At 29.2% G+C, this 24,253-nt stretch overlaps 1 protein-coding gene across 6 annotated transcripts in view; it reads right to left on the bottom strand.

Moving 5' to 3' along the window:
* Window positions 1-3,887: 3,887 nt before the first annotated feature.
* The window catches only part of LOC136969937 (organic cation transporter protein-like), an 85,927-nt gene continuing 65,561 nt past the window's right edge, over window positions 3,888-24,253 (bottom strand). For 5 of the 6 annotated variants that reach the window (XM_067264254.1, XM_067264255.1, XM_067264253.1 and 2 more), the window contains 10 exons: window positions 20,597-20,980; window positions 19,286-19,389; window positions 19,018-19,172; window positions 18,757-18,925; window positions 14,703-14,850; window positions 9,264-9,349; window positions 8,795-9,009; window positions 8,208-8,389; window positions 8,001-8,140; window positions 3,888-5,841 (listed from right to left, as the gene is read on the bottom strand). In XM_067264254.1, the coding sequence (XP_067120355.1) occupies window positions 5,781-5,841; window positions 8,001-8,140; window positions 8,208-8,389; window positions 8,795-9,009; window positions 9,264-9,349; window positions 14,703-14,850; window positions 18,757-18,925; window positions 19,018-19,172; window positions 19,286-19,389; window positions 20,597-20,974 (1,638 nt within the window). In that variant the 5' untranslated portion in view covers window positions 20,975-20,980 and the 3' untranslated portion in view covers window positions 3,888-5,780. The remainder of the gene's footprint in view (window positions 5,842-8,000; window positions 8,141-8,207; window positions 8,390-8,794; window positions 9,010-9,263; window positions 9,350-14,702; window positions 14,851-18,756; window positions 18,926-19,017; window positions 19,173-19,285; window positions 19,390-20,596; window positions 20,981-24,253) is intronic. The other variant, XR_010879896.1, reaches the window with a different exon arrangement.

The following is a 24,253-nucleotide window of genomic DNA, read 5'->3' on the forward strand; positions in this document are numbered from 1 at the left end:
AGTGTTCTTGGTGAAATCATTTCGTATGAAAAACCACACTGATCCGTATTGAATATGAAGTTACGCGAATAAGATGGCAATAAATTTTTTACTGTTGTTTGAAATTGCGCAGCTTTTACTAAAATATCCTTTTCGTTCACTATTTCTGTTTTATTTACAAGTTTTGTAATCTTTCGAGATACTAATCTATATTCTTTTTTAAATTTTGCAACCCAAGAATCACTAGCTGTAAATTTAATTGAACTATTCAGTTGAAGAAATTTCTGTAATGCCCATATTTTTAATTGATTTCCTTTAACAATTTTATAGCTGCCTCGAGCTTCGTCAAACATTTGTTTAGTATGTTCTTTAATGATTTTTAACGTTTCAATTCTATGCTTTCGAGATTTAAATTGTTTTTCCCATTTATATAAATCACTAAAACGTTTTAATTCTTTAGCTCCTTTCCGCTGTAATGTGTGTAATTTCCATTTTGGGTGTTTCTTATGCAAGTTAAGAATTCTTCTTTTCGTTTTGTTGAGATTATATTCTTATCGAATTTTTCATCATCTGAACATCCCGATTCACAGTCAGTGTCTGTGTTATCAGTTTCTTTCTCTAGAAGCAGACGTGTTATTTTATTATCTGAAATAGGCCTATCTATAATCAAATTATTATTTCCATCTGACAAAACTCTTCGTCATCTCTACTTACATAACTACTTAAAATATCGCTAAATGCATTAAAAAGCAGTTTGGCTACCTGTTTATCAACGTCTGAAATATTAGGCCTACAAATATTTTCTGTAGGCCAAACATTATCACATAAACGTTTAAATTCTGCTATAATGTTTTGAATATTTACATTTAATTCTCCCATTTTCGAAAACTAAAATTCATTCATAAATGTAATAGCGCTGTCTTCCTCCGCAACCGTTTCACTACTAAAAATTTGCATATTTGTGTTAACACTTATAGTAAACATTACAAATTTGATATAGAGTTTGTATACTTTTAACCTAATTAAACTAAATTTTATTAATTCTTCTCCCATTTTCGAAAATTTCAGCATTTATTCTAAATGTAATATCGCCGTCTTCCTCCGCGACCCTTTCACTTCTAAAAATTTGCATATTTGTGTTAAACCACTATAAAATAGTACGACATTTGATTACTAATAACTCTGATTAACACTTTTAGTGAATTCTAGAAATTTGTCATAGAGTTTGTATACTTTTAACGTAATTATTAACTAAATTTTATTAAAATCTATTAGATGACACTCCGACAGTTCCCTTGTTAGTATAGACATCCAGAAGGCATTTGACACTGCATGGTGGCTATGATTCTTTATAGACTAAGGCAACTACAATGCCTCACAAACATACTCACAAATATACTGATGAAAGAATACCTTCATGAGAGAACTATTGCCATAAAAACAGGAAATATTACTTTTGAGAATGAGTATAATAGGGCTGTCCACAGGGCCCGAGCCCTGTGGACAGCTTCTATGGTGCATCCTTTTCAATGATTTTTTGGCTCAGGACTTCAGACAGGACAAAATCATTGCATATGCGGATGACACACTTGTGCTGTTGATGGGGAACTCTAAAGGAAAGGAAAGCAGGCTATGTCAAAAATAAGCAAATGGGAAGGAATCGTCTGGAACTAGCCAGGTGCTCAAAACTTGTACAAGAGTGTACTGACAATTCAGATGGGGTTGGAAAGTATAAAAATAGAGAAAAACATTAAATATTTGGGGATTATACTTGATTTTAAGCTGCTTTGGACCAAACATATTGAGAACATTTGTAAGAAAACAGGATTAATCTTTCAATCTTTCTCTGAGGTCACTAAAAGTAACTGAGGGCTTGACTCTCATGCTATGGACTCAATTTATAACATGATATTTATTCCAATAATTACCTATGCCTGCCAAATTTGGGAAGAAGCCACTCACAAAATACATAATAAAAGGAAACTAATATCAGCCCAAAGGAAAGCACTTACTGATTCTCACCAAAGGTTATAGAACAACTCCTACTAACAGCCTCCAGATAATTGCTAGAAAAGCCCCATGGATCTTGAAATCAAATACCATGCATTAAAATAGAAACTGAAACATGATAACAACATTACCATTGGGGATGAGAGACTTAAAAAACAACGATTTTGAATGGAAGATCCTTACACACTTATCTAGAACCCAAGTGAAAGAAAATATTTTTACTCTGAACCATTGACAGACAATCATATAGACGTATACACAGATGGGTCTAAACTCGACAATAATGTTGGTGCCAGTTATGTAATATATCATAAATATATGGAAACTGAGAGCAAACTTCTCAATTAGATGATACATCCAGTGTTACACAAGCAGAATTGTTGGTGATTGCCACTGCAGTGGAAGACTGTATTGCTAAATACCCACATCATAACATTAACATCTATTCTGACAACCAAGCAGCTATTTACATAATTCAAAACTCTGATACTCACCCAATTATGAATAATATTAATACTATGATACAAAATTCAAATGGTGACTTTTCCCTTAATTGGCTGAGAGGATACCAGGGAAATATTGGCAATGAAAGAGCTGACGAATTAGCAAAGAAGGCAGCCACCAACCAAGAAAACACCATAATATACAGCAAATTACCACCAGTGATAGGATTCAAGGCTATAAAAAAACTATATATTAAAAGAATGGCAAATGTTTTGGGACAACTTCTATAATGAAACAACTTACTCATACTTACCAAACATTAAAAGTATATACAAGATGAATTGGCTCAAAATCGATCACAATATAACCCAATTTATAACAAACCATGGCTGCTTTTAAAACTACTTACACAGATTCAAAATTACTGATAGTGATAAGTGAGCTATTTGTGACAAAACTGATGAAAGCAACCACTACCTGTTCGATTGCCCTGTAGTCAAAAAAGAAAGGAAGGACTTGGCCAATTTATATGTTTGTAGCCTAAAATTTGCTGCATGTAATAAAAGTCTTCTCCTGCAAGACTAAGAAATCTACAGGTCCTTCAAAACTCTTATAGACTTATATTTCAAATGGACTATAGTGCAAAAATTATACTGAACACTGTCAGTTTTCTGAGAAGCTAGCCAGCCCTTTATTGTGTTAAGTCCCACATTTCGAGTAGTGACAGAGTCCACTCTCACCCACACCATTCATTTACTGTTACACGCATTTAACATCTCTTTTGTACAATGATGACTGTAAGTAGTTTGCCGCCCAGTTGTGCTAAGCGGACTGGGTATGTACTTGTCACTAATTAATAAAAAAAGATACTAAATGGCAAAAATTGAGTAGTCATAATAAAAAGTTCACAAATTCTAACAGCAACTACAGCAAATCACAAACTAGAGGCATTAGAAGGTGAAAATCTTAGACAACCCAGACAAAAATGCAAAAATTGGCCACGCAAAGACTGCAGAGGTGTAGAAACACCAAATGATCATAAATATGACTATTGTTGCATGTAAATCTTTAAGTGAAATTACGAGTGCCAATGCCCAAGCCCAACCATCGAGTAGTAATATCTGACATGGTCGGGTATTTCCACTCGATGGATATCATTGGAAATTGGTTAGTAAAATTTTTTAAAATAATTTGTAAGGGAAATAAAACCAAATTGTAAAGAACACTTTGAACTTATACTTTAGTAATAAAGTTTTGACGTTTGTAAATTTGAATGCATTATTTTAGTTCGTAGTGACATGACATCACCCTACTTTTCCCTGAATAGAATAGCCAGGCAAATTCTTACCTTGTTCTTGCAGGTTATCGAAGAATCCATAGAATTAAAATTTCGGCGACTATAAAGACAAAATGTATCTTTTCAATAAAGCACTTCATTTTTAAAATTCAAAAAGTAAATTCCAAAACTATTTATTCTTGCTTTCTTAACTTTCATCGTTGGTAAACTATTCAGTAACAGTGCATCTACAAGTACAAGATATCATTGTATGAAAAATTCCATAAAAGAAGTAATAATAATATAAGTTATACAACTTTCGAGAGAGTCAAAAATTTTTAACAGTTTTCTTATTCTATACAGTAATTTTTTAAATTAAAAAGTGTGCAATATATTACAATAATAATAACTATTATTTAAAAAATATGTTACTTTGCATAGGCTCTGTTTTGTAGGGTCTGTCTGTGTGCATTCATTGCCATGTTTTCCCAAAAATGAATTTCCTCCCTTTTAAAAATTCTTTTTTGATACAAAGCTCGAGGAAAAAAACACGATTTTTCATGGCCCGTTTCTTAAGATGCCTCCCTCAAATGTAAATTCGATTTGGAACGAACTTACTTCTCTTCTCGCCTTCCAGCAACAGATTACTCGAGTTTTGTTCTTACAAAAGCAGTTTAATTTCTCTTCAAAATAACTCATTGCCCAATAAAAATCTACCAAAAGTTATCAATTACCAAGTTCTTAAATTCTCTCTTTATAAGTTAAATTATAATCTAAATAAGTAGACCAATTTAAAAATACTTTCAAATATTTTGTACTCATTCAATATTGTTTTTATATTGGACATTTCCCACATTTGTTTTTGGAAAAAGACTTCATTTAAGTCAGAAATGCCAAAATAGCATCCTTAAAAAAAAAATAATGTAAGAAAACAAAATGCATACAAAATGGAAACAAGCAGCCTTTAAATTCTCCTTCATATTGAAATTAAAGGCCACCTTTAAATTTATATTGCACACACAATCTGGAGATTGCAGGTCAAGAAATCTTAACATAATTTTGATTTGTAGCGATTCTAAATTTCTAAGTCCTCAAAAGTGCAAATGGAATGGACTGAAAGAGGATCAAGTGGATATTTAGAATCGCACCGTTAACTCGACCTTATGACAATTCCGGTACGGGGTGGGCAGAATTATTTAGAGCTGAAACCGTGACAAAGAATACACACGGATCGACCGAGAAAGACGTTGGGGGTTGGCTAATATTTAAAATACCATCCAATTTACATCATACCTATACATACAAAATGTTCTTATAATGTACATTAATACTGTATAAGTAATTTAAAATATATTTATATATGTACAAAAAGAAAAAAATTACGTACACCAATGATCGAACTCCTAGTCGAAATGCTTGAGACAAACGATTTTAGATTTCTACATCGTGCCGTATTAATACAACGCAAAGAAATTATTATTATACAACTAATAAAAAATACCGTTCTGTTAAATGTAAACAGTTATTAAAAATACCCTATAAAGTTTCCATCCAAGTGTCGTGTCCAGTGGTTCTTAAACTCTCAATGTTAAGTGGTGGCCTTCTAAATTAAAATAACAATTTATAATATTTAGATTCAACAATTTGTCCAATTGTTAACTTAAGAGGACAGAGAAGTAGGCACTGTCTCTACTACGATTTACCATATGCCATGCTAACACTACAGCCGCCACTCATATTTCAAACGTAAATTGGCATTTTAAGTGTGTAAACTCCAAATACACAGTAATTGGAGTTTAGTGTCACCGGTTCAAGATAGTATTTTGCAAGGAATGTCTGAATTTGTATATCAGCTTTATATTACTGCCCCGGTCATCGAATGTAGTTTAAGAACCACTGATCGAAACTAAGTTTTATTTTTATTTCTTTTTTAAGTGTTTGTCGCGTGGTTTGCATATTATATTGGTATTATATTGGATTTATAAAATGTTAACCATCTTCGAATTACGTTGAAAAAATAAATTCTTTCTTTGAGATAAATATGGGAAACCTCGAAACGACGGACTTGGCGCTATTTATCAACTGTCATCTGTTTTATCTCGTAGAAATCGTCATTTTCTTTCTCGATATTTCTGCAAAGTAATAAGTGAAAGCATTAAATTCTCAAAATGCTGCAAGCAGTGGCAGAAATAATTCCAACTTACACTATTTTGCACGGTAATGTTAGTACGATTAAAGAGGAGAAATAACGCGAGAGATCAAAGACAAACAAGGAATAATTTATTAAATACTCAGAACTGTCTTCGTGTACTGTAATTTGGCCATTATTTTCAATTACTGTAGCTTTGAAATATTAAATTATGTTGAAGATAAGAGTTATATGAGGGTGTATCGGAAAGTTTTGACCTGTTTTTTTTCCAAGACACTTTCCTCGGTAAATGCATGATTCTGTTGACAGGGTGAGACAATCAATGAGAACTTGTATCATGAAACCCTCACTCATTTGCATCAAGCTATCAGGAGAAAGAGGATTGCACCAGAAGAACGTGGCATTTTTCAGCTCCTCCATGATGCCCATGGCTGCAACTGTGTCTGAAAAACTGGAATTTTTCAGATGGTAGATTTTGAATCACCTGTTTTATGACCTTCCAATTAGCCTTTTTGGCACTCTTTATCGGGAGGTGCCACCTTGGCTTTGCTCACAAGAAACCACATTTTTGGAAGACTGTATTTAAAATTCATGAAATGGTGGTACAAATCATATGTAGAAAAATAGCCTATTATATGTTTTTTTTGTGTGGTGTCAAAAAAAACTTTCCGATATATCCTCATAAAACAGTAGACTTTAACCTTCCCAGACAGTTTTAAATAATAATATGTTATTATTATTATTATATATTATTGCATTTAATAATAACACAATAATAGTTTTAAACCAAAGAAATTATCAAATATCACCAGTTTCCATTTTAAGGCCATAAATTAGTTTATTACCTGACAGCTTACTAAGTACCACAGACAGCCAGAATAGTTTTAAAAAACTTAGGATCGTATAAAGTATGCATCTAGAAAGGAAAAACAACTCAGTATAACATACCTGCCCCACTTTTAAGAGTTGCAAGTCCAAATCCTCTGGGTTGGTCTTTTCTTCTAGGCCTCTTCTAAAATTATTAATTCTAATCATTAAAATACTTACGAGACAGAAGCTCCTCACACCTCTGTTTCGATTGCGCGACAATTAATTTATAGCCTTAAAATGTGACATATGACAATTTCTCCATATAACAAGTAAAAGGATATAAACTTTTGTCTAGACGTTGAAGAATATTCAAAACATTTCATTGTCAGCATCCACCAATGTTCAAAAATATAACTTCCATTCAAAATTTTATTTTGGCCAACTTTTTAATGAAATTGTATAATCGAGTTAGAAGTATTTTCTCCAAGTCTTTAAGAGCATTTATGGTTTTTTCCCTTAACCATTCTTAACCCTTTCCATGCGGTTATATGCCTTTAGGCATGTGTCACGTGACTTGCCGTTAATTCGTGATGCGGCATACGCCTTTCGGCGTAATTAATCAAAAAATTCTATTATTTTGCGTTATATTTGATTTTTCAGCGATCTTAGCTTTGATTCGCTATTCTGTAGGTTGATTGACTTTGTTTAAGCCAAAAAGTATTTTGTGACCATCCCTGGGCCATAAATATTTTGGTAAAATAGCTCCTCTCCCTGCCAAGTAATTAGAGACATAGTGTAAATAATGGCAATAACTTCTCCCCCGCTCTAGCTAGAGAGCTGCGGTTTCTTTTATTTAAAAGAAGACAGATGTATCTAACTAACAAATGTACAAAGTTTAGCGATTTTCTGTAAATTAATTATTTTTTTCTTTTGTTCGTAAGCTTAAAATTTTAATATTATTTTAAATTTCTATTAAACTAAAAATTAAACAATTGTAAACCGTAATATGTTCTTAATCAAACGCAAAAAACAGATTAAACATAGTGCGATTTTAAAGCGAAATATCGCGATTTAAAAATTATCCAAAAACTGCAAAAAATGCGCCGCATGACGAATTCCACTCAATTATTTCCTATAGATCGCCAGCATGGAAAGGGTTAACCTAAATTCTTATAACTTTACCTTTATGTAAGTTACTATAAATTTTGATCATTTTAGTAACTGATAGCCAAATCAATTAAAAATAACTTTCTTTAGAAACTCTCCTCTTATATGTTTAGATTTAAAATAATAATAATTCTAATAAACTAAATAATAATAATAAATAATCACTTTTTATAATTCTCTGCATCTCCTATGGTGTCCGGGAGTTGTCGGTTGAAGGTTTCGGGAAGTAACATAATGAATCCTCCTGCTAGGAGCGACAATATTCCGTATACTATGGGTGGAACGTAACTATGCGTTGCTTCGCCCTGCGTATATATCCATTATAACCGAGTGCGTTATGGCCATTGCATTCGAAATAAAAATGGCACTCACCAATTCTTTGACGAAGGGTGCAACTGCTGCTCCTATTCGTCCCATCATCAGACTGCTTCCCACTCCCACTGTGCGCACCACCGTGGGAAATATTTCGGCCGCAAAGGTGGCCAATATCATAAAGGCTCCACTGATGCACAGTTTTCCGAGCATTGCAGCAGTTATTTTCAACCAAAGCAATTCTGGAAGGTACAAACGATCAAAAGCTCTCTTGAATTTTATCAAATACTTACTGAAAACTGTTGTCAAAGAAAATGAATTCAACATGCATATTTGTATGTACACTGGCTGTGTGCACCTGAAATTGCTTGGGCTTTTACAGGTATGGGGGATTGGGAGAGGCAAAATGGTCTTAGTAACAAAAATGTGCATTTATTGAGTATTTACAATAATGAAATTGCAAAAAACGAAAATTTGTTCGGACTTAGTTCAGAAAGGATGGGAGTGAGACCACCACAGTATTTTTTCTAGGGTGTCGAAGAATACTCGTTCCAAATTTGTTGCCGATACGTCAAACAGTATAGAACTCTACCTAACGTACATACAAACATACATATTTTGACTTTTATATAGAGATATACACATACCATCAGTGTTTGCAATCATAAAAAAGCAGGACACTCCACCGATAACGTAAAATCCGAGAAGGGAAGTCCTTCGATACACATACTTGATCAAAAACATACAGATAACATAAGCCGGAAATTCTACAGATGAACCAATAAAAAAATTCAAAAAGGGATTTCCACCCAAATTAGTCTGTCCCAACGAAAGACCGTAAAATACAAATGCAACCGAGAAGCTAAAAAGAAAATAAATACGTCAGTAGCTATCGTATACAAAATAAATATTTAACAAATTTTTGGCTTTGTAAACTTTTGTAGAAAATATAAATAAATCAAACTGATTCTGCCAATACCAACCTGGTCAACACAATGAGAATTCTTAAAATTCTCATTACGTGGAAACAAAATTTGGAAGCGCAAACCAAAAAATGTTAAAAATTTAGTTTATAGATTTACATAAATCCTAGAAAATTATTTCTTGTATACTTACTAACAGAAGTATATAAAAATTGTATGTTTTCGTAAATTTGACGTCCTAAAGAGATCAAAGACATTAGGATTTTTCTTCTGCTCCTCCTAAAATAAATAAATACTTTTAGTATATGTCAAGTTAACAGCAACTTACCATTAATTATACAAATGCATATCTATAAAGCACATACTTATTTAAATTTCTGTACATAAAACTGCAGCTTAACACTGTTTTACAACATTTGATTTTAAAAAAAATTATCCCTTTACATCTTTTCTGACAAAATCATTCCAAAACTGAAAATTATTTTAAAAATAACAATAAAAAGTAATTAAATCATGAGAAATTTAGAGATTTATTAACATTCATACAGTAAAGATGGAGTCAAAACATTTCATTTACTCTCTTCATTAATTTTCTCATTTGCAGTTTACACGGATTATAAAACTAAATCATAGTCCAAAATTACCACCAGGCAATAATATAACAGATTTTATTCGAAACTCAAAATGAGAAAGCATGTAAATTTAACTTAACATTGGTCAATTACATGAAAATATTTATAATAGGCACCTATTACACAATATACGTGAAGTGTTGGTTGAATATTTGATAAAATATGTAGGATTCAAACTACGATTTAATAAATAAAGGACATGTTCTTAGTGTGAAGATTGTTTCTGTAATTCCAATTTAGCAGACCCAATGAGAATTCATAAATTCTCATTACAAATATCTGGAAGATTAATTCTAATGCCTAACTTACTTATTATAAAAAACATCAATTGAAATTAAGTTTTGTTTTTAACTGTCAAGTTCAAAATTGGTTAAATTTTGTATTTTGTGAACTTAAATAATTTTTTTTTGACATACTATAAAATGTTTTCATAACGTTTATTGGCATTTTAAATTCAACTTAAAATGATTAATGTATTAAATATGTGGTGCCATGTTGACAGAACCAGTTCTAACAATAAAAATCAAAAGTTTTTTGAAATAAACAGCAGATCCTGCTTTGCAATGGGTGGATGGCCAAGGCGGTAAAGATACCACCTTGGCAGGAATCCGTGTTCCAGCCAAGATAACCTAGTCTTAATTTTGGTAATATCGATGTTTTGGTACCCAAGAGTGAGAGAAGGCTTTGGCGATGCTTCTAAAAACCACACCATACAAATAACTGGATACTACCTTCTTAAGTACTCCTGTAATGTAAGTCTTGTATTGCCATTGGATTCAAGAACTTCTATATTACTGAAAATATCAATAATTAAGCTAGGAGCCTAGTCTTCACTCAGTTTTCATGAGGGGAATTTCCTAGATTGGTCAATTGGTGAGGGATGGAACTTGACATGCAAAAACTGCTTTTCAAACTGTTAAATTTTTAAATACGATTATGAAAAGCTAAATTTAAACAATTTTTTGTAGATGGTTCTGCCACAGTAATATAATTCAAACTGTATTTCCAGGATCGAAATCTCAATTCATTACATTGTAAATTAAACCCTAATCTTCCAAAGATATTCAATGATGAGGGGAAATTTGACAAGGTTTAAAAATGACCAGTCTACCATCTAGTAGAACCAACCTAATTGGTTTGAAAAATTGCTATTAGGCAAACAGTTGCATATTTTCCGTAGGCTCACGTGACATGAATTGAAACTACATTGCAGAAATACAATTTGAATTATACAATACAATACCAAGATGGCCAACAAAAATATATGCTATAATATGTTGCAGCATCTCATGTAATCATAATACAAAATACACACCAATCATAAAAGTAGGATTCTGCTATGCTACATTAGATGGAGTTGCTATTACTAAAATACTATACAGGACTCAAATTAACACAAAATTTAAAATTCATAACCAACATAAAATATTTGTATTATATAAAAACATTTATTCTTAAAATATTGATTGTATAGTCTCAAAAAGATATTAAAACAACACTGAATATTTATATAACAACAGTAATGTTCAGTTCTAAATGCAGAAAAATATCATCAGGTATTTTATTAACTTCCACAATTAAATTACTTTAAAAAAAATACCATAATTTGGCAGCAGACTTGAAAACAGCAGTAGGTAATTCAACTAATATTCTTCCCCAACCAGGACAAACAACAATGCATTAGATATTATTCATAAGCTCTTGTGATATTCTATCAAAAATAATGTTTTTCAAGTGGAAAATAAGAGGTGGTCAAAAATGACAAGCGTCGTCACAGTGGATACGACTGGAACAATCCGTTTGTAAATCAAGCATTTGTTTATATAAAGATTCTGTTACTCGAAAACACAGCCACCAAGATAAGAAATTAGATGGAAGTATTAAACCAAAAGAAATTCTTTCTAGCAACATATATTGATATCCTTACTTTACAACTCCCACATCTATGGTATGAATATATTCAATATAGCATTTTATGAAATCAATAAATACTGTATTTTTACAAACAAAAATTACAATAATTTCTTGGATTCCTACTTTATAATAGCATGTAAAATTCTACAAGAGTAGAGTGTGTTATATAAGAATTGGAGATGACTGTATTCTTAAAAATATTTAATAGAGATGTAATTATAATTCATTTCTTGTAACTTTTCAATATATGAAGTGTAAAATTCTCCATTTTTTGGCCATTTGAGAAGCCAAAATAAAAAGTGAAGAAAATTGTATTTATCTAAAAAGTTGAATATAATTAAAATTTATGTTTAGTCAAAGAGAATCATGCTAAAGGTGAAATTATGACTTCTTTTTAACAAACAAAAACACAGTCTGAGTGAAATAAAATGAGTACAGATGAAATAAATTTGAATAAAATTATTCCATTATAAATCAGGAAGCTAAAGAAAGTTACAAATTTTATAATTCAATGGCTTATTAACAAAACCTTTAGATTCATTTAAGACTATAAATCATATAATTGATTTAATTGTTTTTAATAAATTTTATTTTAATAACTAATCTAAAAATGAATATTTCACAAACAAGTTTAAATTAGAAGTTTTAAATAAATATGCATTTACAGTTAATAAATAACATATACAATACAGCCTTGCTATACACAATAAATTCCAAGATCCCTCAGGTAAAATAGCAAATTCTGTTAATTATTATTTTCTAAACTAACATAACTATCACACATTTTCATAAATCATACCATAATCAGCAATATCATAAATCATAGAACAATTTTTTAAAATTTTGGGAAGCTGATTTTTTTCCCCCTTTTCTCACTAAATCTAAAATTAATTTTTTTCCTCTAAAATAGCCACTTTATGGCCTTTTTATTTACTTATCAGAGCTATCTGCATCACTATTCTTGCATTTTGTAGCCTCTTTTGCAAAGTTATTAGCATAAATGAAACTAAGAGAAGCACCGATATCAAAGGACACCTGTTACAAGCGAGAACATCACACAATGACTGATGTGAGTCCCAGTGTTTACTGAAAAACAAAAAAAGGCATTACAGTAATACTTCCAGAATGAGTAACACTAACAGTCCCAGAATGAGCGAGATGCTGTGAAATGAGATTAATCTTAAAAATGGTTTGGATTTAGTGCACAATTAAGAATTCTTTTTTATCTATTTTTTTCAGACTGCCACCAGCTAAACCTGAAATCGTGTGGTGAGTCCACATATGGTGGGATCATACCATATATTAAATTGTAATAAATAAAATAGTAAAAAATATGAGGAGATTAACTTTTTAGTTTTTGAGTTGAATGGTTTATTTCCTATAAGCTGTATACTGGTTAAAGATTATTTTAATATTATAATTTTGTTATTTTGGTAAATTATTTTTGTTTTAAATTTAATTAAGTATTTTCACCAAAACAGATCAACTTCTGTCAATTAAATCAAACAGAATTCTGTTCAACATTATTAACTTAAAAACATTGTTTATTGTAAAAAAAAAAACTTGATATATATTCTAAATTGGTAAAAATAACAGAACAACAAACTATAAACTTATTTATTTTCTCAGTAGAACAAGACTTTAATAATTCAACATTTATTTATTTATTTATTTATTTTTAAACTGTAAATTTGTCCATTAATTTTAAATTAAGGCATTTTGTTTTAAGGTTAATTTTTAGTAATAATAGGTTCATTTTATCTGCACAGAATTAAATATTTTACCCATACATCATTTGTTGATATTTAAAAGAATTGGAATAAAAGAATTTGCACTCAAATTATTGAACTGCATAGTTTAGAAGGTGATACAGAATATCTTCTGTCTTATAAAGTATAAAACTTATCTGTTATTGCTTTTCTTGAACAAAGTGAAATGTTATTTGCTTTTTGTCTTATATTTTAATTAATCTTCTTAGTAGCTATTTTTAATTTGCTATAAATAACAATGCATAGATATCTGTATGCCAGAAAAACTACGAGGAGGAAACGGATTGTGTTAAAATTTAATGTCAAGTATAAATTGGAAAAGACAAGAATACTCAAAATATAACCAACTGAGAAAGGGTAATAATCGGCCTGAAATGTACATATTGGTTTAATAAAATCTCAGTAAACTTTCCAATTGAAAACTGTGGTCTGATAAGTCCTTAAAATTTATAGTAAATTAAAAGTAGCTATTAAGATTAAAGTGAAATATAAAGTGAGTGTCAATGTGAATAAGTGTTTGATAGTATATAAAGATTCCTTACACAGACAGTATGACAGTCACAGAGTAAAATATATATATATATAAGTATATTTAGTACTTTAATAAGAATTCATTATAACATGAGTTTTAGCCATACTAGGCAATCAAATAAAAAGCTAACTAGCAAGAAGTAGACTTGGCAACAGTGATTCAGCCTTGCTACACATTACAACAAACACTTAAATCTTAAATGTTTATTATGGATTAAGGATAACAGTTGATACTCTTCACTAATGTCATCAAGTCTATTACTCACAAATAAACTTTCTGTTTAATCATCCTGTGTAAGAATATTTAAATCTAAATTATATATTAATCTAATTTCATTTACGTAGACAAACTTAAGAGTTAGTTGTAATTTAATGATTTTGTATTACTCATGCAATTAAAAAAATTAAATTTATTAATTTTTAAAAAGTTTTAATGAATAAGTCATTGAAATCTGTAGAGATATGAAATAAAATTGACTTTTCAAAACTATCTCACTTGTACACATCTGTTTTTCTGAAGAATTCGCACTCAAATTTCAATGCTGTTAAAGTACACTAAAGACAGAACACAAACAAGTTTTTCTCATCATTGAAAAATAGATTAAGGAATTAGAAAATTATTATTACACTTATAAAATTGTTTTGTATATTTATGTTAATTAAGTGAAACAATTAATATGATTAAAGTGTATTTGAACTGTGGCAAATGTTTACATTATCACTGTTATTTTTCTTATAATAAATACTTACACAGAGTTATTAAATGTTGCAGCAGAAGGCTTATACCTTTTCTATGTTTTCCTTTAGTTGCACAATAGCTTGCTGCATGTTTGGAATTTCCATGTTATTTTTGTCGGCGGCAACTTTTATGATGTCTTCAGCACTCTTGTACCTTCCTCTGGTCAACAGCCATCTAGGAGACTCTGGAATAAAACTGTGAGAAATATAATAATCATTTTACAATTGCTTAATTGTTAAGTTATATTTGGAATTTAATCTATTAAAAATTCCAAACCATTACATGACAAATTTATTTATTTAAAATTATAATGACTAAGAATTAATTTTTAAAACTAACAAATTACAAATTAGAAAGACAATTTTAAATTAAAGTAAGATTTATAAATAAAAGACTTTTTTATTTTACCTAAAAACTTATTGACAATAACAATCATTAACAAAACAATTCCATTTTTAATTCTTTCTGCCCTGAGCTAAAGAGCCTTTTTAATCATATCCATTACAAGTTTGTTACACACACATACAATAGGAATGGCTGGATAATGAGGAAAGGAGCCAAATAAGTAGCTTGAACTGGCTTGCAAGACCTATAATATGGGCCCTTAATCAAAAATCAGATCTAACAAAATTCTTGCAGCCAGGCTCTCAACTTCTTAGTTATACTACTGAGTTCAATACATCTGTGAGACTGCCCACAAAAAATTCCCAAAATGACTTGGACTAACCCATGTCCCCAGGAGTGACAGGCTGATATCTTTACTACCTTTGCCAACCAGCCATCTAATAAACAACATTAATTGTAATCAAAAGCTAAAAATATAAAAAATAAATTTAAAATTTTCTATTTTAACAAAACTGCTTAATATTTTTTGCATTAAATAACAATTCCTATTTTAAATACAAAAACAAAAAATATATGTAAACTGTAGTCACATATAGTAAACTCTCATTTTTTCAACTGGTATAGATTTTTCTATTATTGTATGAAATAATGTAAACAAATGCAATATTTGTCTTTGTTAGCCATCTCTGTGTGATAGTAAATAGTTCATATTGCCTTTCCAGGAATATAATTTTAATTTTACACTAAGTTTATGTGAAATAAGACTACTTATTTAATGGCAGTTTTCCATGAACCAATCTGAGTGCTTAGTCTACAGCTATGCGAGTAGCAACAAGAATCGTGTTGACAGTGACACATGATACAAAATTCAGTGTAAATTAACCCAATAGTTCCAAGTGATAAAAGTAAAGCTCCACATGTTTCACTAGAAAATGCTTTGGCCTTCATATACAAAGGCAGTTTTGTATCAAAAATATAGAAAACTGGAAATTTATGAATCAATTTAAATTAAAATAATAATAATATGCTGCTTTCTAATATTTAATATAAAATATTTTAATTTTATATTCATTTGATTTCTGAATGTTAATAATTGTCTATTTGTTTTACATAATTGTTATGAAACAATTAACTTTCTTAAATCTGTCAGAAACTTGAAATATTTTTATTTTTTTAAACTAATTTCCTGTTGCACATGAAAATATTTACAAAATTCAATTTAAAACAACAATTTAAAAATACAGAAAAACAAATAAATATAACTAGATTCTTGCTTAATATCCCCTTAATATAATTGTAAAATTTCCCCACAAAAATTTATTATATTAAAAAATAACATAAATAGAATAATAAATATTCTGGCAAATCATACTACTAATAAAACCATTAATAATTTATTTCAATAAAAAATAACCATCTTTAACAATGATTTGCTATTTGAAATGTAAAAACCCATCAATGAATATGTAAATAATATGTTTCCTCTTTTCATTATAAGGGAAAGTAATACAGTAGAGCGTCATTTATCCAAAAGCCGGTCAACCAAAACGTCGGTTAACCAAAAGTTTTCCAGTCGGACTGTGTTGTGCTGAATCAAACATTTTTGATACTAGATTAACTTCTAAAGTATAATTTTCATGTTTTTATATTTTTCAATATACCATATTTTACGGACTATAAGACGCTATGGACTATAAGAGGCACCTTAATTTTTAAACAATTTTTTAAAAAAATACCCATAAGACGCTACGGACTATAAGACGCACCTGAATTTTGGAGACAATTTTTCAAAGAAAAAAGTGCATCTTATAGTCCGTAAAATACAGTATTCATTTTGTTTGTACAAAATAAAGAAATAATTTTTAACGATACAATAGCCTCGATTATTATTATAAAAATTTTCGTTAGGCTTAAAATTGACAAAAATTCAACACGGAGCAACACCCAACGGAGAAAAATTTCAACATGGGATAGGTTAATATATTTTTTCGTACATAATTGGTTATCCAAAAAATCAGTTATCCGAACAACCCCAGTCCCCAATTGATTCGGATAAATGACGTTTTACTGTATTTCAAACTTTGAAAATACAATTAAAAAATTAAAAAGAATAACAAAGAATGCATGAAAACAATAAATCAATATGAGTTCTATTCCAATTGCTGGTAAATCTGTACAAAATTTCTATATATTTACCAGCAATTATACTATCTATATAACAAAATAAAGTCATTACAAATTAATAAATGTAGAAAAAAATCTAATAATGCATTATGCAATTATTAAGATTTGTAACTTAAAGACTTGCAGTACAGAGACTGAATGAAGACACCTAACTATCAAATTTGGTTCTTTATTTATAAACAAGGAGGTTACTTATAAAGAGTTAGAACTCACATTTTAAAAATACTTTAGCTGATAGGAATGAGACAAAGATCCTGATATTCATATTAAATAATATTTCTGTAAGGTATTAATATAAATCAAAGTAAAGTTATATTTGAAAATTCAGAAAATGCAATTGAATGCACAATTACTGTAAGTATGCAATTTAACACAATAATAGAGATTTCTTGACAATTACAAAGTTATCCAGGCAAGAAGTTTACATATAACATGAGCAATTATTAAATATTTATTGTGACATTGTCACAATGCCAGGCTGCAATTTTTAATCATATTTTTAAATTTATTTAATTTAAATATATACTTTCAATTTTAGTAGTCTTGCTCGTATACATCACACTTTTTCTGTTAACAATAGAGTTGTGACAATCATCTATCTAACTCTGTTTTGGAGAAAATTTTTGAATTGAAATAACATGATTTCCAGTCCAAACGGGAAGTTTGTATACAGTTAATCGGTGCCTCCTGTCCTAAGCTTTCCATATCCAGCCTCGACTTTCATCTACCTAACTCTGTTCTCGTGATTAAGAAAGGATAGACAGACGAATGCCAATGGAAATTTATAGGTCTGTAATTTGAAAATTGCAGCCCAATTTGTACAGCAAAGTTTCTATTCTCTCAAAATTATATATATACAATCACTTTCTTCAATGTTAAAAAGGAAAGGGCTACTTTAGAAACATTAAAAATAAACTGAAAAAAGAAAGAAAAAGCTTACTATGAGAAATTTTCTAGTAAACCAGCAAAATTAAGCATATATTGAGGATGATGGTTTATTTGAAATATCATACATACATACATTTGGTGCTGAAGATTATTTATGTAAGAAGGTATCAATATTTCCACATTTTTATTACTTTATTGCTCAGAACACTGTTTTCGTTGCTGGCATAAATTTTATGTTATGTTTGAATAAAATAATGTACTTAAATACTTCACTTTTTGTTGGGTATCTTAACAATGGGTTATATAGTTCAAACTACACTTTTATCAGAATACTTCTATCTGAATTCATAATACTGAACCTGTAGGAAGAATTATGGCTTGCTTACCAGTTTTCAGAGAATAAATTAAATTGTAAAGTGTAGGTAATTTCTTTCATATTGTCTTTATATTAACTAAATTATTCATACTACGAATAAATAAGAAATTAGTCTACAAATATTGAAATCTTAATGTAGGTGCACATAGCCAGCAGTATTAGATGAAAATGAACTTAGACAGACTTAACCAAGCATCTCTCAATTGTCAAAAGACAACTGATAGAATCAGTCATTCATGCTCATTGTCATCTTAATTTTGCCACTCATGTGAATTGGCTTTTAAAATGATAAAAAATTTTACACTTACCACCAGTATGAAAGTAATATAGATCCTAAAGCAGTACTGAATATTTGCAGATAGACCCAATCTCTTAACAGATATGCTATTCCAGGTAGCAACATTAAACCTGTAGCCCATCCAAATGAAAATGCAAAAGTAACTTTTGTTCTGTATTCTGGTCCAAGAACTTCCATCACTAAATGGAAGGATGCAATTCATACATTAAGCAAGTGTGTTTCATTTTTTATTTAATATTTGAAATATTATGTAGATTTAAGAAATACTCACATAAACAGAAGGCTGTATTTTGTGCACCGGCAACACCGAGAGCAAGACAAAATCTTGCAATATTAAAAAATATATAAGTAGGAGAAAGTGCTGTTGCAATACCCGCAATCAGCATCAGGGTTACGGAATATCTTAGAATTGGCTGGCGCCCAAATCTTGAAAAAAAAATTGAATTAAAATATAAATGATAATTTAGTTTTAATCTATTTATAATATCCAATAATAATTTTCTAAAAAGAATAAGTTTCTTTAAAAATTTTTAATTTACCTGTCAGCAAGATGTCCAGATATAATAACTCCTGCTGTCATCCCTCCCATATATACACTCTGAGACAGAGAAATAAGCCACCCATTTTTACAAACTAAATCAAACTGAAAATAATATTAAAATAGAATATTACTCTGAAATCCTGGCTATCATCTTTATATTTATGTTTATTATTAAATATTAACAATAAGTATAAAAATTAAATTAAAATACTTTATACTTAAAAATTATAAAATGTTTAATAACAAAATTTAATACAAAAATTCATATGCTGTATTTTAGATCTGTATTAAGCCTTCTTAAAGGTGCAGAAAACATTCTTTAAAATAGAAACGATTGTAAATTTAAGTCACTAATGACATATCAAAGCCTATTTTGACCTCCTAGAAGTTATGATGTTAAAAAATTAAATATGGAGTCATTACTTTTTACTTTGATGTATCTTATTTTAAACATTCTTACAACAAAATTATGAAAGATTTTATTTTGAAAATTTGATAAGAAAGAGCAAAAGATATCTGTTCTGAAATTTAATAGACAAATTATAATTTACTAGAGTGGAAAATTATTAATCTATCAACTCTTTAAAAAGAAAAAACTTAAAAGTTTAGAGATTATGAATGATAAATTTTGTTAACAATAAATATTTGCCTCTAATTGATTTAGTCATTTCATTGAAATGACTCAGCTACAAGTTTTCCTGAGTGAAATGAGAAACAAGTAGATGTTCCGAACCAGTTTTAGCCATATGTATTAAAATAATCTTAAAATATATCTCAGTTAACTGACAATAAGTGTATGTATACCATATTGAGTGCAATAGAATCAGCAGAAAATATTTAGATAAATGCTTTCTAGTCAAATTCATTTATAGAAAAAAAAGATTTACTCTAGATTTCATGCTAAACATGTTATTATGAAAAGGTAAAGCCTTAAGAATCAATTATAACATATTCTCATTAAATATTCAAAATAAAATCTTTTCTTGATTATTATTTTCACTTGGGCCTAAAACTAATGGGTCTATTATGTATATAAATATTAGTTTTCAAATTTTTTTTTTAAATTTAAAAAGAATATGAATTAAAGAATCTAAACAGATTAAGAATTTGGATGAATTAATGGATTATGAACTTCAAATACAGTATTATATTTTGCTAATGTAATATTCATGAAGACATTTTACATTTACACTTGTGAGAATTATTTATAAATAGAACTAAAACAAATGAAAATAGGCTAGTTTATTTTTTATTTTGTTTGTCTACATGCAATGTTTTAAATATTAATATTAATTTTATTTTTACTTACATCATTAATTATTGTCGACTGATAAAAACTTCTATCAAATTCCCACGAAGAACAATATACAGTTTTATTTTTATTAACATAAATATCTTCTATACTACTACTACTGCTACCATTTAATCTCTCCAGTTTGTACATGTAGCAATGGCTATACTCTACTTTATCGTCATGATTTTCTAAAGGTATGGAATAGTTTTTCCAATCTGCTATACTCCAATTTTGAAAAAGTGAAGGCCTCTTACACCAGTGATCCACGTCAAATGCAAAAAATGGAGTGCTGAGATTATGGAATGCAGTAGGTAATCCTCGTAAAAGAAATAATATAAAAATGACTCTCTGCCATGGTCCATACTTTCCGATGACATCAGTCACGTCTTTCATTGCTTTCTAAAATAAATAAAAGAATAAATTATCTTACTTTGAAATTATTCTTATAGTGATGTGAAAATGCTTTCTACATTTTACAAACAAAATAAAATGATTCAATTTTTATACATACTGTAATAATCAATACATATGTTGTTAGTGTTTTATATAATATTGATGATAAAAATAATAAATTTATTAATATTAATAGATTTATGCATTTGCCAATCTTAACAAAAACAAAAGTTTTGCTATACAAGGAAAGGCTAGAAAGCCTAAATGACTAGGGTTTTGGTGAATTGAACAAAAAAATTGGCAAACATTTGGCAAATACATTATATATATACAGTATGCCCACCAGTGGCCAAGCAGTTCCATCCCTGATCACTGGGAGTTCGGTTGTGGGAGTTCGCCACGTGGCCAGCCTGTGGCGTTTTCCAGGTTTTCTCCACATCTGTAATGCCTGAATAGGGACCAGTTACCCTTAAAAAGACCTCTCGGAAGGCATTCCTCCCCTGCATAACATCGCATATCCAGAGAAGGTAATAGGGAAACCACTCTGGTATTAACTTCCCCCAAGTCATCACTTTGGTGTGCAAACTAATCTGCATTAACCTGCACCAGGTGTTCGCCAACATCAGTGACTCGATATGGCACATGAAGAGAGATATATACAGTATACAATCATTTGAAACAATATTTAAAATATAAAAACAGATAAATGCAAAATATATAGCATATATATTTATTATGTATAGATTTGGTTACTTTGCTGAAAGTGAAATTACAGATAGTGTACAGTATGAGACAGCCATTCTTAAAAAAAAAAAAAAAAAAAATGCATTGGTTAACTGCTTTTTGGGTAACCCTGTGCTGTATCATTTATTAAAAATTATATAAATATATTTAATTAAATATGTAAGAACAAGAACAAATTATACAGCAGTAAAACTATCAAGTTAAATTTAATTTTATAAATCATCTAATTAAACAACAGTTAGTCCAAAGCTGATGTGGCTATACCTGACAAGTTCTTAAGCTTAAAATACAATTAAACAAATTTATAATCTAATTAAAACAAAATATGATAAATTTCAAATATATTTAATTATTAATAATGAATAAAATTCTAATTTCTTAAACTATGACTAACTTTTCTAAACTCAGAATGCTGCTTTATAAGTTAACAAATTCTAACAATTCAGTTTTGTGGTTATATATATTTAATATCGTCAAAAAATCCAGCAAGTTGCTTAACTTTCCCAGCAACATTTAGTGGTGCCCTCTGTTATCGTATTTTATTTTTAAAACTTTTTATATTTTTAACTATTATAAAATGGCAAAGAGCTTAATTTTGAGGGTAGGAGTGGGTTTATAAAACATTGTAAATGCTAATAACAAGTAAAATAGTCATTAAGTCCTATCCCATTCGAGATACAATACATGACCCCTTTTATCTCCCCACCAAAATTTAATAGCATCAGTCCCCCTAATATGCAAATCTCCCTGCAAAATTCAGAAATTCTCGACAAATATGAAATGTAAGAATCTTGCAATCATTTTTTTGACCAATTGCCATACTTTTCCTGTGTTATATATAATAACTGGAAAAGTAAAAAATTACAATGAATAAACTCTTCATATTATAAATTATTTAAATGTCTTGGAAAAATATCCAGATTTTTATAAAAACAAAAATACTTCATTAAACAGTTCTATATGGAAAAATTTATTAATCACAAATTCATTGTCAAAATAATGATTCATTTTAGACATTAAGTTGCAATATTATTGTTTAGAAAGCATTTCAAACCATTATGAAATGCTTTCTAAACAATAATATTGCAACTTAATATTGGAAATTTCTATATTCATCATTAGGATATCTTTATAAATTTACCACAATTAAAAAAATCTTAAAAAATAATATGTTTAGAAATTTGAATAGCCTAAATATCAATAAAAATGATTTCATAATAAATCATCATCATTTCAAGCCTATATCCATTCACGTTGGACAATTATACAGAAATAAAATTAACTGTGTATGTAGTGTTTATATTAATATAGTGACCACTGAACATTAAAATTTAATACCGGTGTACTGTTATCTAGTCTGATAAATAAATATTTAGTGTATTATAAGTAGTACATTAATTAACAGTTTGTAATCTATTTTAGCATTATCATATCTGTTATATTTATATCACATACACACAGGTGACTCATGCCATTATTAAGACATCTTTTATTTTACATTGATGTTTCCTATTTGTATTATTTGACCTGATTATAATTCTATTGGCTGATAATAAAGGATGCCTTGATTTTCCTACTGTATTAAGACTTTTTCTAATATGTTATTTCAATTATTTACAGTATATAATGTATAGTCTTGTTGTTTGTATTCCTCATACTTTATAATACATTATGATATACAATTTTAATTTTTTTGTCAGTTTATATAGAGTCTTTTTTGTTTTTATGGCTGAAATGTTTCAAATAACTACTCAAGGTTCAAATGGCTTTTGAATACTTGCATGACAGTACAAACAACACCTTAACACTGGGGTAGTTAAATCACTTTACTAAATGTTTTTCAACTCTATCGACAAGCCCTCATCGGTAAATAGTGTTCAAATTCAAAACAATTTAACATCAAACATTTAATATTAAACTGTAATGCCACTTTCAATTAGAAAAAAGTCTTTGCAGACAGTGCAGAGTTTTTTTATGAAACAATTGAATGTAAAATTCTATCTACATTTGCATTAAGTTACTTTTTTTATTAACATATTTATAACACAGACTTTAAATAATGCTATTCATTACCCATTTATGTAAGAATTTATTTACCTTTTTTATATTAATTATGCATATTCACTTATTAGTTTCTAGTTACTCATGTATTAATTTATATTAATTGTGCTAACTTATGATGTTGGGATGAGTTGCAACAAGTTATGAACTGCTGACAAGAGAAGAGGAGAGGCAAACAGGAATGAGGGAAGGGATGGAGACATCGAGGCAAGAATCAAGAGAGCTGTGAGCAAACAGGAGTAATCTGGGGAGTAGAAACTGGATGGTAAACAGGAAAATGTGAATTTGACATAATGGTTGAAATTTTGAAATTTCGGACAAAGACTAAGTCGGATCTAAGAACTAAGGTATGAGTTCAAGCATCCTCAAGAATAAGGTATGTTTCAAGCATCCTTAAGTGATGTTTGTCACAGACTCACTTTATTATTTTTGCTTCATTTAGATTGAAGATTTTGAAATTTTGTAGTTTGAAAT

This window comes from Centruroides vittatus, unplaced genomic scaffold, assembly GCF_030686945.1.
Source record: "Centruroides vittatus isolate TY-2023 unplaced genomic scaffold, ASM3068694v2 contig_1832, whole genome shotgun sequence".
Taxonomy (NCBI): Eukaryota; Metazoa; Arthropoda; class Arachnida; order Scorpiones; family Buthidae; genus Centruroides; species Centruroides vittatus.